The sequence below is a fragment of the Crocodylus porosus genome, unplaced genomic scaffold (genome assembly GCF_001723895.1).
Source record: "Crocodylus porosus isolate Cpor-Errol unplaced genomic scaffold, CroPor_comp1, whole genome shotgun sequence".
Lineage (NCBI taxonomy): Eukaryota > Metazoa > Chordata > Crocodylia > Crocodylidae > Crocodylus > Crocodylus porosus.
This window is the reverse complement of record NW_017728928.1, coordinates 4,196,009-4,212,100: the sequence shown is the minus strand read 5'-3', so window position 1 is coordinate 4,212,100 and position 16,092 is coordinate 4,196,009. Positions and strand designations below refer to the sequence as shown.

The 16,092-nt window shown below is 48.1% G+C and overlaps 1 protein-coding gene across 2 annotated transcripts in view; it reads left to right on the top strand.

Annotated features, from left to right (window-relative positions):
• Positions 1-16,092, top strand: part of AXIN2 (axin 2) — a 27,353-nt gene that overhangs the window by 7,202 nt on the left and 4,059 nt on the right. Inside the window, exons 2-9 of one of the 2 annotated variants that reach the window (XM_019542363.1) lie at positions 64-204; positions 7,719-7,821; positions 9,818-9,958; positions 10,244-10,740; positions 10,996-11,175; positions 11,493-11,723; positions 12,355-12,450; positions 13,840-14,007. In XM_019542363.1, the coding sequence (XP_019397908.1) occupies positions 64-204; positions 7,719-7,821; positions 9,818-9,958; positions 10,244-10,740; positions 10,996-11,175; positions 11,493-11,723; positions 12,355-12,450; positions 13,840-14,007 (1,557 nt within the window). Of the gene's footprint in view, positions 1-63; positions 205-7,718; positions 7,822-9,817; positions 9,959-10,243; positions 10,741-10,992; positions 11,176-11,492; positions 11,724-12,354; positions 12,451-13,839; positions 14,008-16,092 lie in introns of both variants that reach the window. The other variant, XM_019542362.1, reaches the window with a different exon arrangement.

Genomic DNA, 16,092 nt, shown 5'->3' with positions numbered 1-16,092 from the left:
TGTTTTTTCCCCCCCCCCCCCACGTGTTGGAATAACTAGAAGCCTGTTTTGCTTGTCCCTTAGGTCCTTCAAGAGGAATGATCCTGTTAACCCATACCATGTGAATTCTGGCTATGTTTTTGCCCCAGCAACTAGCGCAAACGATAGCGAAATATCTAGCGATGCCTTGACTGATGACTCCATGTCAATGACAGACAGCAGCGTGTAAGTACTTCGCCTTCACCAAATCCTTTTTGAAGCGGTACCGTTTGCAGCCACCCCGGGCCAGTGACCCACCGTGACTTGCGCAAATGATGACTCTGCTGGGTTTTGGTTCACTTCAGCTTTTGATTTGACTTGAGGTCTGCTGAACTGGATACCACCAGGCAAGCTGCAAAATAGATTGTGCAATTCAGCAGTATTGCTGGGGGTGCTACTGTTGACTCGGTTGTCTCAGATACTAGATGCAGTAGCAGCGAGGGGTCCCTCTTGCCATTTCGCTCATCTTTGGCTGAGCAGATTTGTTCTCCCAGGTGTGAACTGAAACACTTAACTTGCTCATGCACAAAGCTCTTGATTTAGAGGCGATCTCTTTTATGAGACCAACTAAATTGGTAGCAAAAAAAAATTCTTGCTCATGGTGTGTGCATTTCTGTCTCCTTCAGGCCTGGCCTCCTTTAGTATTTATCAGTCATAAAAGAAAGAGATTACTTCTTATAGGAAGTGCTTTCTAGGATTAAAGTTTGCCAGTAACGCCGCTGATGGGAGGTTGCAAGTACTGGGTGCTCCATGAGCTGGGGCTTGTGGAGAATTGTTTGACTGAAACCTCATGGATTAAAGTCTCAAGTGTTTTAGGAGCGAGGCCCTGTGGCCAAAGACCAAGCTTGGGAAAGGACAGATCTGGGGTCTCTTCTGGCTCTGGCCTAGACTTTCTGTGCAACAAGCTACTTAACCTTGCTTCCTTGGCTGCCGTACCTCTAAAGGGATAATGATACTTTCTTGCCTCAAGGGGTAAAGCAAGACTTAATTCACTATTAGCTGTAAAGCACTTTTTGATCCTGGGATGGAAGGCAATGTTTAAGTGTAGGGCATACCTTAGAAATGGGAGCAGGCCCTTCAGAAAGGTAATTTATTCAATTAAATGAGGCATTCAAGGCCTTAATCTCCTGAACGCAGCTTTTTAGTGTCTCAGATATGTGCAGTGATTACTACATGTCCTTGCCCAAGATTTGCATCCTGGTGTTTTTCAAGTTGGCAATCTACTGTATGAGGATGCACAATGGAAAACAGGGTTTTTTGGAAAAAAACACAAACAAAGCAGATGTACATTTAAAAAAAAAAAAAAAAAGCATTTTTATTTGTTCATGTGTGTTTTGAACTGATATTGTGGAAAAATAGTTTGTTTGTCCCACTGGATTCCTTGATTGAACAATATTGGCATTAAATGAAAGAGCTGAATCATAGGGTGACTTCTTTATTTCTTCTTTACTGGCTCTAGTTTTATGTGATCATGTGTCAACAGAGCATTCATTGGGTTAGTCATTTCTGGACCAGTGTAGGGTCACTTGGGATTCACAGGGCTAGGATTATACCCTCTCTTCACAGCAATGCCAATTGTGGGCCTTATACAGATGAGAGCACTGAGTGAGAAATAAAGTGCATGGTGGATGAAAGGCTTAACTGAATCGCTTTCAGCCTATTGTTAGTCTAGGGGAGCTTAGAGGGGATAAGAGGGTAGCAGGCCGCTTTGAAATTTACTTGAACAAGTGAATAGGAGCTCCCCATAAAGCAGCGCATGAAAGGAGCCTGGCTGTTTTTTCCTGCCATAACAATAGCCAGTGCAGGCTGTGAGGAGCTTGGGGAAGCTTGGCTGATTAAACTGCTGGGAGCTTCAAGTTTGGGGGGGGATGGAGGGGGCATGTGTGGATTTCAATAGGACGCAAAAGGTTTGCATCTTGAGACGCAACCCTAGAAAAGAAATGGTTCCTGCTACGAACTGAGCCAGTCCCCTGAACTTTTGAAAGCGGTGAGATGCAGCTGGTTTATGGGGTGGGGATGGGCCTGAGTGTGCAAGAATTGGTGTGGGAGCAACGTGGGGGTGGGAAGGAGGGAAATATCACCGAACCCAGAGACTTGCCAAAGCTGAGGCTTGCAAAACTTCCTTTCCAGAAACGTTGGTGACTGCCAGTGTTGCATTGCAACGCGTGCATGGGATGCTTGGGGTTGACTTCCTTCTGTGCTGTGGATTATGTGGGAGATAGGTTTGCTAGAGCGTCTGAGGAGCTCTGCCCCATGGCCGCTCCCCTGGTCGTGGTGCTCGTCTCACTGCGAGCGTGTCCTTCTTTGTAATAAAGAGCACCAGCTTGCTCTGTAGCACCAGTGGAGATGCAAATCCATCCTCCTGGAGTCACTCCCACTTCGTGCTAGTGTGCAGTGAAGAGCAGAAATGATCCCAGTGAGCTCACACCACACATAGCAGGGAAGTGAGGTATTAATTAAGAAAAAACCCCAAAACTTTGTTGTATTATGACTGTAGGTAGAGTTGCCAAATGATGCACAAGGTTTTCTTCCCTCTGATGCCAAGGACCAGTTTAGTGTGTGTGTGTGTGGGGGGGGGGTAATAGTCACAAAGCATCATGCAAATTCCTATTTCCATTTCTTGATTGGGGGGGAGGGGAAAGAGGAAAAGGGATTTTTTTTTATTTTATTTGCTTATATCTTATTTATGGATTTACTTTGGACACAGGGGAATGCTGCTGAGAGAACTTCAAATATTACCTTATCTTACAAACCAGGCTTTTGATGTTGGCAAGATCAGAGGCTTGTTTCAGAGCCGTTGCCAAATGAAGATGGGAGTGAATGCATACGCGCATGAGTCTGATATTTCAAAGCAGCAGTAAAACTACATTCAGGTTAGGTCAGGCACATCTGAGTCAAAAGGCTAAGATAATTGGCTCAGCTTAAATGGCAGCTGACTGGAAAGAAGACTTCAAACTAGTGTTTCCCCCAGAAACAGGTTGGCTTAGCCCCAGACTGGTTAGCTGAAATGTTTATAATTAAACTCTACTACTTAGTGCCTAAACTCTGTAGCTCTTCAGCCCACAGCTTTTAGTAGCCAAGAAAGTGAGTGCAAATGTTTTACTGCGGGAGAAAGGGGAGAAGGTTAGCTTGAAATGACCTATTTGAGGAATGCTGCCTCTAGGTTTCCCCCCCCCCCCTTCTTTAATAGTAATCCTGCACTATGTATGGAAACCTCTGGCAAAGCCCAAGCCTTTTCTTTTTTAAAGGCTCTTTCTAGTTGTTAGTGTGACCTACACGCATTTCAGCTTCAGATTTTTTTATTTTTTTAAATTTTTTTTCCCCCCTAATATCTTTTTACTTATTGTACCCAGGCTGGCTGTAAACTCCAGCTCCAGCTGCCTGCCTCGCCTGTAAGAGGTGATAACCCATTCTTGTCTTCTCCTCAGCCTGGCATTATTCTCCTTCCTCACTTTATGTGGAAGGCCTAGATTTAAAAAGCAGACATCAAACCCACTATAAAATTCTCTTCCCTCTTTAGAAGGACTCTCTCGAGCTACTAAGTGCTCTTCCCATCTCCATGAAACGTCTTTCCTGTGCTTTGTTCCATGTTGTAAAACACTCCTGATGAGACAGGCTTTCAGAAGTGAGCAAGGAGCAGATCCGAGATTCTTCCTGTGTAACGCTGTGGAGCAGAGATGGGGAAACGGGCCCAGTTTTACGCCGACGTCCCCCTTCCCAGTTCCCTTGTCGGCTGGGTGCAGATGGAGGTGCTGGTCGCTGCGAGGAGCAGCTAGCGGTGTGTCAGTCTGCTCTTCTTCGGGCTGGCGTCGTCGCTTGTCTGATGGCCGCCCGAGTGGGTCTTGACCAGCCAGGGCAACATGTCTGAACAAGTCTTGCTTCTCACTGGCTGAAAGCGGGCCCAACTCGATGTGATGTGAAAGGGGCGGAGTCTAAACTAACCTGATGGGGAAGTCCTCAAGGGAGATGGAAGCTCCGCCCTAAAGCGTGCAAGCCCGTCTTCTTGGAGATGAGACTTTCAGCATGAGCCAAGTGACCCTGGTTCACTGGGACTAAATTCCCACGGGGAATCCTAGGAGCTACAACTTGCTTTCCGTAGCATCGCCCTATTGTTGGCTCTGGGGGTGGAGCTGGAGTGCAGCCTCATGGAGCTCCCCTGCACGTTTGCTGGGATCCCTTATGCAGGATAGGACCTCTCACTCATTTTTATTTTTGTCCCTTGCCACAGTGCATAGGACTAGGGTCAGCACCTTCAAGTGTGCGTGGAGGGAGGCGATGTCCCGTATCGTGGCACTGTGCCTCTTCAGGTTGGAGCCTGATCCCCCTGGCACTGAGCTTATCTTCTGCGTCGCCTCGCTCCCTCCCGCTCGGACCTCTTCCGGCTGCCGTTCTGCGCAGGGGACGCCTCCCTTGTGCACGGGCGTTGTAGCCGGTACCTTGATTCTTCTCCCTCGCGTGTGGATTCCTGCACGCTGCCAGAGGTGAACTTCTAGCCAAACGTATGAAAGTGGACACCCCCTGCTGCCTTTTTTTTTCCTGTCTTTTGAGGAAGAATGCACGAGACATTTTAACTCCTCCTCATTTGAGGTTTTGGTAAACCTCAAAGATGTCTCTCCTGAGATCCCTGGGATGAGCATTTAACTTGGGATTACAGTCTCCCAACTTTCCTCCCCCCCCCCACTCAAACCCACATAACTATTTGAGGGAGCTTTAATGCTGGAGGCAATCCAACACATACTTGTTGCCTGTTGCTAAGAGAGGGCAGAGCCTCCATGCCAGCTCGGATATACTGCATTCTTCCTCGCATGTCTACTGACCCTTGTTTCATCACGGACTTTCAATGTTTAGTGCTTCTGGCAATGAATGCTAACCCTGGCCACAGGAAGGTACAGTGCAGACAGGTGCAGGGCAGCTTTCCCAACACAGCACTCTCTGGTGAGGCTTTATTTGTGAGCTGTAGCTCCCCTGCAGATGGTTAACAGAGGCTGAAATCATTCTCTGGAGCCAGATATTCATTAGGAACTGAAACGAGTACCTGCAACTTGCTTCACCTGTGATCTCTCTTAGATCTGGGCACTTGGTCTCCCTTTGCCCCCCCCCCCAGTAGACCACACATCAGGCATTTCCCCTCTTGCTGTGGCACTGTATTTTACTTCCAATTTTCCAAGTTTTACATTTTAAATAAATAATAACTTTAAAAAGTTTTTGCCTCTTTTCTTGCTCCTCCACCTTGCTGCAAATTCAGTCGCCTTCAATGGAAAGTTGGAGCTCGGCCACAGTCTCTGCATGTGTCCGGTGATTGTGTTCTTCAAGCTTTGGGTGCCAAACTTGAAGTGCCATAAAGTGGTTTCTTCTCTCAACCCAGAGGATGCAGGGCACTTTTAAAATAAAAATTAATGTATTTCAAGTAGTCTCCAGTCTGGCAGCTAAAGGTTGAGGCTCGTACATGCCCTTCTGCTCATGAAAGAGCCCCTGGGCATTTTAGAAAATGTTGTCCTTGGTCCCCTTGCCACTGTAGCAATAGGAAATGCAAGTCTACCATAAAGGTGATGAATTTGAAAATGATGTGCATGTGTCTGAAGGTGTGAAATGGATTTTGGGGGAGAGATGAGCAAATATGGGGGGGAAGAGAGGTATATAGTAACACTCTAGAATTTAATTTCCCCTCTATTATGAATATTGCTTCTCAGCTGAACTGCAGGGCCTTCTAGCCAAGGACTTCACTGCACTCTACAACCATTAATACTCTAATAATTTCACCGTGCCCTTTTCAATACAGAGCTGTTGTCCCCATCGGATAAGCGGTGGAGAGATTGGAACACAGAGAGCAACAGCGTGGACCCATGAACACTGGTGTAATCGGTGTTGCTCTTATATAACTACGGAGATGACATTGGGAGCTGGGAGAAATTAGAGAGTTTTCTCTCTCTTTCTCTCTCTCTCTCTCTCCTCTTGATCACCAAAAATAACCTTGCTTGTCTATTTCCTGAACGTCATAGCAAAAAGAGCATCCAAATCCTGCTACCCAAGATCTCCTGGGGCAGCTGTTCTAGGAGGCAATATTAGTGTCTTACCACTGGGTGGTAGCGGAGTAAGTAGCAGCCTGCTTGCATGGAGCCCTAGCCACATGGTGTATTCTTGGTGTCATACACACTGGTGTATTCTCACTGCCTGTTTTTACCTAAGGTGCCCCTACACCAGACTAGTACGTTACCCCAATGTGGACGTGCACTCATGCATCCACTCCTGGCATTGGTGGGAAGGTAGTTTACACTGGTATAGATGGCATTGTTTGTCCGGGTCCTGAGGCTACTGAGCAAGTCTGTGGGGAAACCTGGGAACAGAAAGGCATGATGCTCAGCTGCTTTTCTACCACTGGACAAAGCTCTTTAATACTGTAGTGGGTAGATCCGTACCTGGTTGGCTAGCTGACAGCCAGTCCCATTGCTAGAGAAAGATCACTGCTCCTGCTCTCTGGAGGCAGAGCCATCCCTAGGGTATGGTGAATCGAGGCAGCTGCCCTGGGTCTTGTGCTTTGGGGGATCCCACAGAGCCGGATGGAGTGGCCGTGGCCCCTCCTGTGGGACCCACCTGGAGCTGGCGGCTCAGTCCTGCGCCACGGCAGAAGCACACAGGACTTCCCCCCCCGCCCCCCCCCTTTTGCAGGGGTCCCATGGTCCTGCACAGTGTTAAGGGGCCCTGCACAGGCTGATTTGCCCTGGTTGCACCCCCCACCTAGGGTCGGCTCTGTTTGCAGGCCATTTTACTTCATAGCTCCTTTACACTTGCCCTGTCCATTTGATGGCTTCACCACAATGGGTTGATGCGGCCAAGTGGAAAAAGTGTCACAACCCTGGAGTCCTGGCACATGTCCTCTTGCTGCACTTTAAAGTGACCTCCCTAAGCTATAGCTGCCAACCTCAAAGACCAAAAAGACAACTTGGATTCCCCTTAGAAAAAGCCCAGCTCTTAGTGACCGAACAAGATCGGTCTCTCCTTACACGTAGAGTGCTGACAACCGATGAAGTGCCTTAGACCTGGAGTCTCGGATCACCAGAGACTTCCTATGCCTGAAGACGGGTGATTGCACCTGAAAGCTTGCTAAGGACTTTTTTCCAACTACTCAGTCTGATAAAAGAGATCACATCTACCCAAAGACCCTTGCCTGCCTATGTCTTTAGACCAACGTGGCTACAACCAAAAACCTTAGACCTGGGAAGATAGAGTTTCTGTGCCAGGGAGCGTGCTAACGTATTCAGTGCATGGAAACCGCCTGTTGTGGAAGCTGCATTTGGAGAGTGGCTGCGTGCTGGCAAAAGCCTGGAGAAGCCAGTTGGACTCTGCAAAGCTGCAGGTGTTCGCCCTTGTGGAGCTGCCTCCAGGACTGGGGCATAGCTCGCTTGGCAGCTCTTGCTTATTAAGACCTGCCTACTATGCATGCGGTGACTGAGAGCCTCCTCGAGTCATTACGTTCATAGGACCAATGGATGTTTCAGCTGCAGTCCTGAGTGCTCAGACCTCAAGCAAATCGGAGAACATGGAGGTGGCCTAACTGGCACCGCGAGATGATTGCATTAAACTATAGTCATATTTGGATTTTAGCTACTGTGTTGGAAAGGAGTTGGCTTTTTACTGCATTATAATTTAAAACAAATCAACCTTGAAATCCTGGTTGACTGTGACTTGTGTTTCATTTGCAGAGATGGAATCCCTCCTTATAGACTTGGGAGCAAGAAGCAGCTCCAGAGGGAGATGCATCGGAGCGTTAAGGCTAATGGTCAAGTTTCTCTACCTCATTTTCCAGTAAGTACAAGTGTTCGCTGCAGAGCCCAGGTCTGACTGCCAGAGAAAAAGCCTTCTAGTGAGCGTAGGCCCTGAAGCACCAGGGTCAGAGGCTGAGAGAGCTTAATCTCACCAGCATGTTGCATCCTCTGTTTCCAAATACCATCCCTGCAAGCTCCATTGGGTCAGAGCTTCTGCTGGAGTTTCAACAAGCCGGGAGACAATCTGGTCTGACCGTCACTGGCTTGAGTTCACAGATTTCATAGACGTTAGGGCTGGAAGGGACCTGGTAAGATCATCGGGTCCAGCCCCTTGCCCCAGGGGCAGGAAGCCAGGAGTTTTTTGGGTCCCGCTGTCAAGCCTATGTCAGGTGGTTCCTAGAGCTCTTGTGAAGCATTCTAGGTGGAGTTGGTTTGGTGTTGGTCTGTGGTTGGGCCCTGTGTGTGGCTTTTGCCTCTCGCTGGAGCATTTGGGCTCATGGTTTGGAGGCGGGCAGGAAGCAGGACTGACCAGCCTGCCCAGTGAGAAATGTCTGCAATGCTGCACATGCCTTTTAAAAACTTTCTGTCTTGCTTTTGAGGGAATCCTGTTCATCGAGGTGTATTGCTCTTGGAAATTATTAACTCATTGACTTGCTAATTCAGTGCAGGCTTCAGGAAAGTGCTGCCGGTTCCTGCAGCAAATAAATTGTTTACACAGACAGACACAAACTTAACTTGTCTTGTGATGAATATCCCCAGATTCTTCTTTCTTCTGACTTAAACAGCCAGAAAGCTGAGATGATATTTCTGGTGGTGTGGGAGGGTGCCTGTGTGATGTGTTTTTCTTTCTTTCCTTCTTCTTTTCTTTTCTTTTCTCTTCTTTCTTTTCGTATTTTTTTTTCCTCTCCTCCATAAAGAAAGTTCTGTAGCCTGAGCTTGTAAATTAGATTATTTTGTCCCAGGGCGTGCAAATCGACTTTCTCTGTAAGGCAGTGCTTTGATCAGGGACTGAATAGAGCCAGCTTGTGTAAGAGTGACAATTTCCAGCAGAGTGGCCTTTTTCTAGCCTCACATCATTTCTGGAGCTAAGTGGTTGCCAGAGAGAGGCCCCACCTCATCTGGTGGGTAGTATGTGAAAGAGTTGGCAGTTCAGCTTTCAGCTTTAAAAAAAAAAGTGGGGGGGAGAAAGTTGGGGTGAGGGAGAAGTGGGGTGTTTGTGGGGGAGAGGACAGGGAGGAGGGGAGGGTACTGGTGGGTGGGTTTTTTCCCCCCTTCCATGTTTGCTGCTTTTGGCAGAAATTCTCGTTTGCCTTTTTATATTCTGCACTTGATTTGGAGATGTTCCCTTTTTCCCTTGATAGATCTGCTTGAGGCAGCCAAGCTCAGCAGTGTACCACTACTAGCCTGCAGCAGCTTTCTTCATTTTCTGTACAAAGAGATGGGGGGGAAAAAAAGAGAGAGATCTAGGACACTGTTGAGACAACACTACCTCAAAGGTGCCCAGTGTGTAGCCAGGAAATAAATTACCAGCACTTCTCTGATCTGCAACCGTTTGACTTCTTCTTCTTTTTTTTCTTTTTTTTTTCCCTTTTTCTCCCCCATCTTATTTTTTTTAATTTCCAACTCCTTTCTGTTTATGCTCACTTTATTCCTTGAGTTAAAGTCTCTCCCTCCCACCTCAGAGTTTTTTTTTTTTTTTTTTATTTGATGTTTGACAACAGTCTTTGAAGATTTTCTACTTCAGAGTAGCTACTGATGGGCTGGTTGTACTACAGAGAGAACAAGCGGGGTTCCTCGGAGTGCGACCAACTGCTCCTGCCGAAGGCAAACGCTAGTGGGAAGGATGTCACTCCATGAGGCCACAGCACTAGCTCATAAAAATCCAGAGCAGACCATGCCTAGTTGCGGTCGTCTTTTCATCCAAACATGGAGACACAACAAGCATAGCGGGGCCAGAAATGCTGCTCCGGCTAAGCTTCTGCAGCTTGCACTGCCTGCTAAATATGGCTTATCCCTTTTGTCCCCGCTCTGTGTAGAGAACCCACCGTCTTCCTAAGGAAATGACCCCTGTCGAACCAGCTACCTTTGCTGCTGAACTCATCTCCCGGTTGGAAAAGCTAAAGCAAGAGCAAGAAACCATGGATAGTCTGGAGGAGAGGCTACAGCAAATCAAAGAGGTAGGAGGATTAACCCCCTGGCTGCTGGGGCAGTGCTTGCAGCATGCTGTTCAGCGTCTGTCTGGGAGGTGGAAGGGGGGCTGCAGAAGTGGCAGGGTTTGTCTGCATGTCACGTAGGGGGGAGAGCGCTCCTGTTTCTCTTTCTGAGCTGCGTGTCCCGGGTTCGAGGATCTGTCCCGTAGCAATGCAGGCTGCTCCCTGCCAGCTCGGTGGAAGGAGCCCCAGCTCGAGTGCAGGTGTCACCTCGTGCTTTTCTTTATTTCTTATTAATGTTACCCCTGCAAGGATGAAGAGAAGGAGGGAACAGAGCTCCCTGTCAACACGCAGACCAATCGGGAGGCAGCAAGCACCCAGCATCAGCAGCACCCGCTTGCCCTCCTACCATCCGGCAGCTATGAGGAAGACCCGCAGGCGATCCTAGATGACCATCTGTCGCGAGTGCTGAAGACCCCTGGCTGCCAGTCGCCTGGCATGGGGCGGCACACCCCTCGCTCCCGCTCCCCAGACTGCCTCCCGGGCAGCAAGCAACAGCAGGGCGCGGCCTTGCCAGCTGCTTGCACCCTCATCAGCAAAGGATTTATCACCAAGCAGACGACAAAGCATGTCCACCACCACTACATCCACCACCACACCATCCCCAAGACGAAAGAGCAGATTGAAGCCGAGGCGGCGCAGCGCGTCCAGTGCTTCTGTGCTGGGGGCAGTGACTACTACTGCTACTCCAAATGCAAGAGCCACTTGAAAGGCACGGACCTACCTCTGGCTCAGCTGGATCAGTTTGGGTAAGTTGCAAGCATTTCTTAATAGGATGTGAGCTGGAAGTTTTAATGATTTCTTGGGGAAAGGAAGGTGGAATTGATTAGAAAACCAGATGGAGTCACTTTGTGAAAGCAGGGCGGCTGGGTGGTGGGTCGGATGTGTGTGCTGGGGGGCGGGGGGAGGTTCCTGACGAAAGTGCGGCAGTCGCACGACGCAGGATATTCACCATGTTTGGGGGGGACGGGGAATCCTGTTCCCTTCTCTCTCCTCCTCAGCAGGACGGGCATGCTGACGAAGAGGAACGGCAAGATAATGGACGGAGTAGCCCTGCCAGCTGGGGAAGGAGGGCTCCCCGTAACGCCGGGGCTCCAGTTACCTGGAGGCGACGCGGACCGGTCGCAGAATGTCTGGCAATGGATGTTGGAGAGCGAGAGACAAAATAAGCACAAGCCCCATAGGTAAATATACAGCTGTCTACAGCAGTATTGCTCCCGGTAAATATTTATATATTACATGGGCTGTCTATTTTTACAATCACTAAAAACAAATGAGACTCTTTGCTCCTCTGGTTTAATATAAAAGCCGTACCGCAGAACCAGAAAAACCACAAAAATGTCATGTTTTTGGCAATAAACCTCCTTTCATGTTATGACAGACTTTGGAGAGGGAAGCGAGCAGAATGGGAGCTGCTATTTAAGTCATATTTTCCAGCTTTTATAACCCGGCTCCTTCCCTTATTCTCTTCTCCCCCTACCACCCCGCGCCCCTTCCCCAGCACACAAAGCACAAAGAAGGCCTACAATTCGGAGTTCGTCAGGGGAGCTCCCGGCGAGCGCCCAGGCCGCCACCACCTGTGGGGCAACAACAGCCACCCGCGCGGGGCGCAGCCCGCCCACCCGTTCATCCAGGATCCTGCCATGCCCCCTCTGACCCCACCCAACACCCTTGCACAGCTGGAGGAAGCGTGTCGCAGGCTCGCGGAGGTGTCCAAGCCCCAGAAACAACGGTGGGTAGCTACAAAGGGGGATGATGTGGGGTAGCCAGAGTTCAAGCCCACGGGCCTCGTTCGATGAGCTCTTTGCAATAGGCAGGTGCCCCCTGCCGGGGACGGGCTTGAGTCATCAATATGGCTTTCTGCAAGCGAGTAATGTGGGAAGCTGCCTTGCAGGCTCCTGGCTTTCCCTTCCCAGCTGTCAGATGTGCTGTTAGCTCTCCCCCAGCCCGCTGGCTGTCAGGCAGGCGGCCGAAGCGAGGTAACAGGAGACGGTCACATAGCATGCGCAGAGCCTCGCTTTCCAGCGTGGGGTTTGCAGTGGGAGGAAGGGGCGGCACCCCAGACCTTGAGACCCACAGGTGAGCCAGGGGCCTAATGCATTTGGCTTATGGGATGTGATTTGCCTATTTAGCTAACGTACCAAGTGGTGAATTGGGCTGGTTATCATTCATTGGGGTAGGGAGGATAAATTAGCCCAGAGCATTTCAATTCTTCCTTTGATTGTTTACAGCATGTGAGGATTGATGCAAAGAGAGAACTTAACGGCCCACAGGAGACTTCAATTAAGAAAATATATTTTCACTTAATAGGTTTTTTATTCTTTCCCCTTCCTCTCCCCCCCCCCACCCACACCCAACTTCAGATGCTCAGCCTCAAATCAACAGAGGGATCGAAATCACTCAGCTGCCATCCAGGGAGGAAATGCTCCCTTTTGCAATGCAAGTCTAACTACAGAAGAGTGAGTATGCCTGTGTAATAAAGACGGTATAGAAACACATATCTAATTGCACTTTCATTATATACATAAAATTAGACTTTCATTAAATGGATGGTGCTTTGAAAATATAGGAAATGTTTGATATTTGAAGTTTGGTCTTTCAAACCTACTTTTTAAACAGAGAACAAAACATTTTTAAATCTTGTCTCTGGTTCTTTTTAACTTGCATTCTTGTAAAGTGGACAAAGATTGGATTAGTCTAATTACAGGATGGTTCTTTTAACAAGAAATCTGCTACAGAGAGGTCTAAAATGGCCTAAATAATTAAAGTTCTCTTTCTTACCCTCTTCATCTTAAGCAATGAGTAATGTTTGAAGTCCAGACTAAGCCACCTGACTAGAGCCTTTCATTTTTAATTGGTTGACCTTAAGTCCACCAGCTGTCTTTGCTAGGAGCTTTTTTTTTTTCTGAAGCCACTCTACAAAGACTTAGAACAAATTAGGAAGACTAAATTACTGTGGACTAACACTTTGTGACCTTTTGACACACCAAGTATACATTGCCTCAGAAGTAGTTCTAGATTTAGTTAGGTGGTATTCACTACACTGTTGCCATTTTGTTACATGGTATTTTTTTAATTACTATTATTCTCTAAAAAGCATCATTTGAAATAAGGAACAAGTTCAAGTCTATTTTTGCCCAGTTATTAAGGGGTTACCTGTGCACCTGGGGGCAAATCATCCTGTTGCAGTGTTTGCAAACAAGCAAGCTTTAAAATGCCAGTAACAACTAGCAATATCTGCCAAGGAGCTAAATTCCTTGCCCCGCAGTTTGCATTAGTGCACATAATGCAAGTTGTCCGTGACCTTCCAGAAGCCGACTAACAATAGTTAGTGTGGTTCAAGGCTTAGGCCCCTACCATAATGGTTGGAGCACCATATACTGAGGTTTTGAATCCCAGCTTTACCACTGACTTCAACCTTAGACATCCTGTTGAGACTCAAACTTCTGTCCCTCAGTTTCCCTAGCCACAAAATGGGAATAATTCCTAAGGTTCAGTTCACTCATTTTTCTCAGACGTTTTGCAACGGTGTACCTAAGGACCCTAGTGGTGCACCGGGACCCCACTGTGTTTGGGGGTTTGTACAGCACCAAGCAAAGTGCAAAGTATTCTTCAAGCCCAGCCCCTGGCTGGGATGATGTAGTTGGGGCTGGTCCTGCTTTGAGTAGGGGGTTGGACTAGATGTGACCCCCTGAGGTCCCTTCAGCCGTCATTTTCTGTGATTCTCTGACTTTTGTTGCGCCCAGTACAGCTGACCAATGCTGTATGTCATTGAACGTATGTGGTTGGATTGCAACAAAATCTGTTTCTTAATGAGAACCATGCTCTATATTTTTGTTTCATTTCAGTCACAAAGAGCCAAAGAAACTCCCAGTCGCTCACACCTCCCAGTCTAGCGAGTTGGTTGTCACATATTTTTTCTGTGGAGAAGAAATTCCCTACAGGAGGATGTTAAAGGCCCAGAGCCTGACACTTGGGCACTTTAAAGAGCAGCTGAGCAAAAAGGGAAATTATAGGTAAGAATTGTGTGGTTTGTTCCTCCTCCTCCTCCTTTGGTCTGCTGGGACCATGAGCCAAAATAATCAACAAATATATTTCTGCAAACCCGCCCACAAGGAAAAACTTACGGCACCTTTTGGAGGTTGGCTGTGCTGTCTTGCTGAGCAATGTGGGTCTCGCCACCACCAAACCACGGGGGGCTTAGTGAGGCTCCTTCACGGCTCAGGTATGATAGCCATCAGACTAGGGGGTGACTTTGTCTGGCGAGTATAGTCAACTTGGCTCATGTCCTATAGCCAAAAATAATGCTGACAGGCCGCCCATGGACAGCTTTTGCCAGAATAGCAGAGTATTGGGCAGAAGAGGACTGTCCTTATGGGGCAAGTGCTAAAAGGGGAACTCGGAGGTGAGTTCAGTTCCCAGCTCTGTCACCGAGTCCCTTCTGGATCTTAACTGGGTCACTTAATTTCTCTGAGCCTCAGCTCCCCTACCTGTAAAGTCGGGGTAATGATGCTTTTTGGCCTAACAGGGGCATTAATCTGTGAAGCGTTTGAGTGCAGCACTAATGGAGGCCATAAGTGATCAAGGTAGGTGCAGTGTTAGGTGGGCACAGATGGAGATGACACTTGCAGGACTTTTTTTGGTGTGGTTGATTTGCTGCAGATACCCGTGGGCCCTTTAAACACGTGCATATTCTCGCGAACACCCCAGTCTCCAGGGCCAATTCCAAGGAGTTGCACTGAGATCCCTTTTAGAAATGACAACAAAAACCTGGCAGCTTCCCATCTGGGTAGAAGGAGTTTGCAAAGGCCAAGTCTGTGTGTCTGGTTTCTGTGGGATATGTCATTTCTATAGTTTGCTGCCACCTCGTCACGACTCCGATGGCGGAGGCTTTTTTTCCCTTGGTTATTTTTACAGTACTGGCTAAATGGCTCTGATCAGTAATGAAATGTTCAGGTCATAAAGGTTGTCTAGGCTGTTTCCTTTCTTCAGCTTTAAGTGTTAAAGAGCCAGGTGTAAATATTTTACATTCGTGCTGAATTCACCGGTCCACCGAGGTGCCAGAGGACGTGCCGTAGTATCGGAAGTCCCTGGGTGAGACCCAGAACGGGCACTGCGCTGGCAGTAGCACAGCCCTCCCAGGTTGCCCTACCAGGGAACCTGCACTAGTTTTGAAAGACCCACCTGCACAGGTGAGACTAGCCCCCTTGTGAGCTTTTGGGACCTGGCTGCCGTTGTCTTTGGCAATCCCTCTCGGTTGAGGACCATCACTCCTGCGAGGCTGTGCTGAGCTGGTGGCCTTCTCGTTGCCTGAGATGCGCCATGTCCCTCCTAAATTCTCTCTCGCAGGCCGCTCGGCTGTCATCAGATGGCAACAATTTCCAGTGATAACCAACTTGGGCTGGATGTGAACCAGTGGCTGGGAGGTGAAAAGGGTGGCCTCATTCAGCCTCTAGAACAGCCTGTTTTCTGTTTCCTACCAATTCTGTCTTGTGATGCTCGGGTGCTTGAATATGATATTAAAACCTCTGTGGCCTTTAAGCCCCTCCAGGTGCAATTATTTGTGCCTTGTCAGACTGTAATTACTTTAGAAAATGTTTTAAAGTGACTGACAAGGATGAAACAATGTTTTGCTTAGATCTCTCCCCTTTACACCTGGGTAAAGACAATGCAGAAATTTATAAAAGGAACTTGGGTACGTGCCCAGTATTTTATCTTGCACAGACACAAGGTGAAACTAATTACACAAATGTGTGTACCTCCAGGGAATCATTTTGATCTAAGCTTTGACTTTTGGCTGGACTTTGAGTGAAACGGCGGGTGACCTTCAGGGAAGAGGGCCGTACTGCCCAGAGTAGTGTGTGTATGAGAGGGAGCACTAACTAGCTGCCTTGGTCACATCTGGCATTGATTTCTTTTTAAGGCACACTTAATAAGCATGTCTTTGAAGCCTTTGCCTTTCATTTAATGCACAAAGACATGCATAAATGGTCGACTCTCAAAATTCTTTATTGATTGAATCAGTTTGCAACATGGGTACCTAAGGCTCTGTTCCTGCTCCTTTTCAGTGCCAAAGTCATGTGTCCAGCAGGGTATGTGCT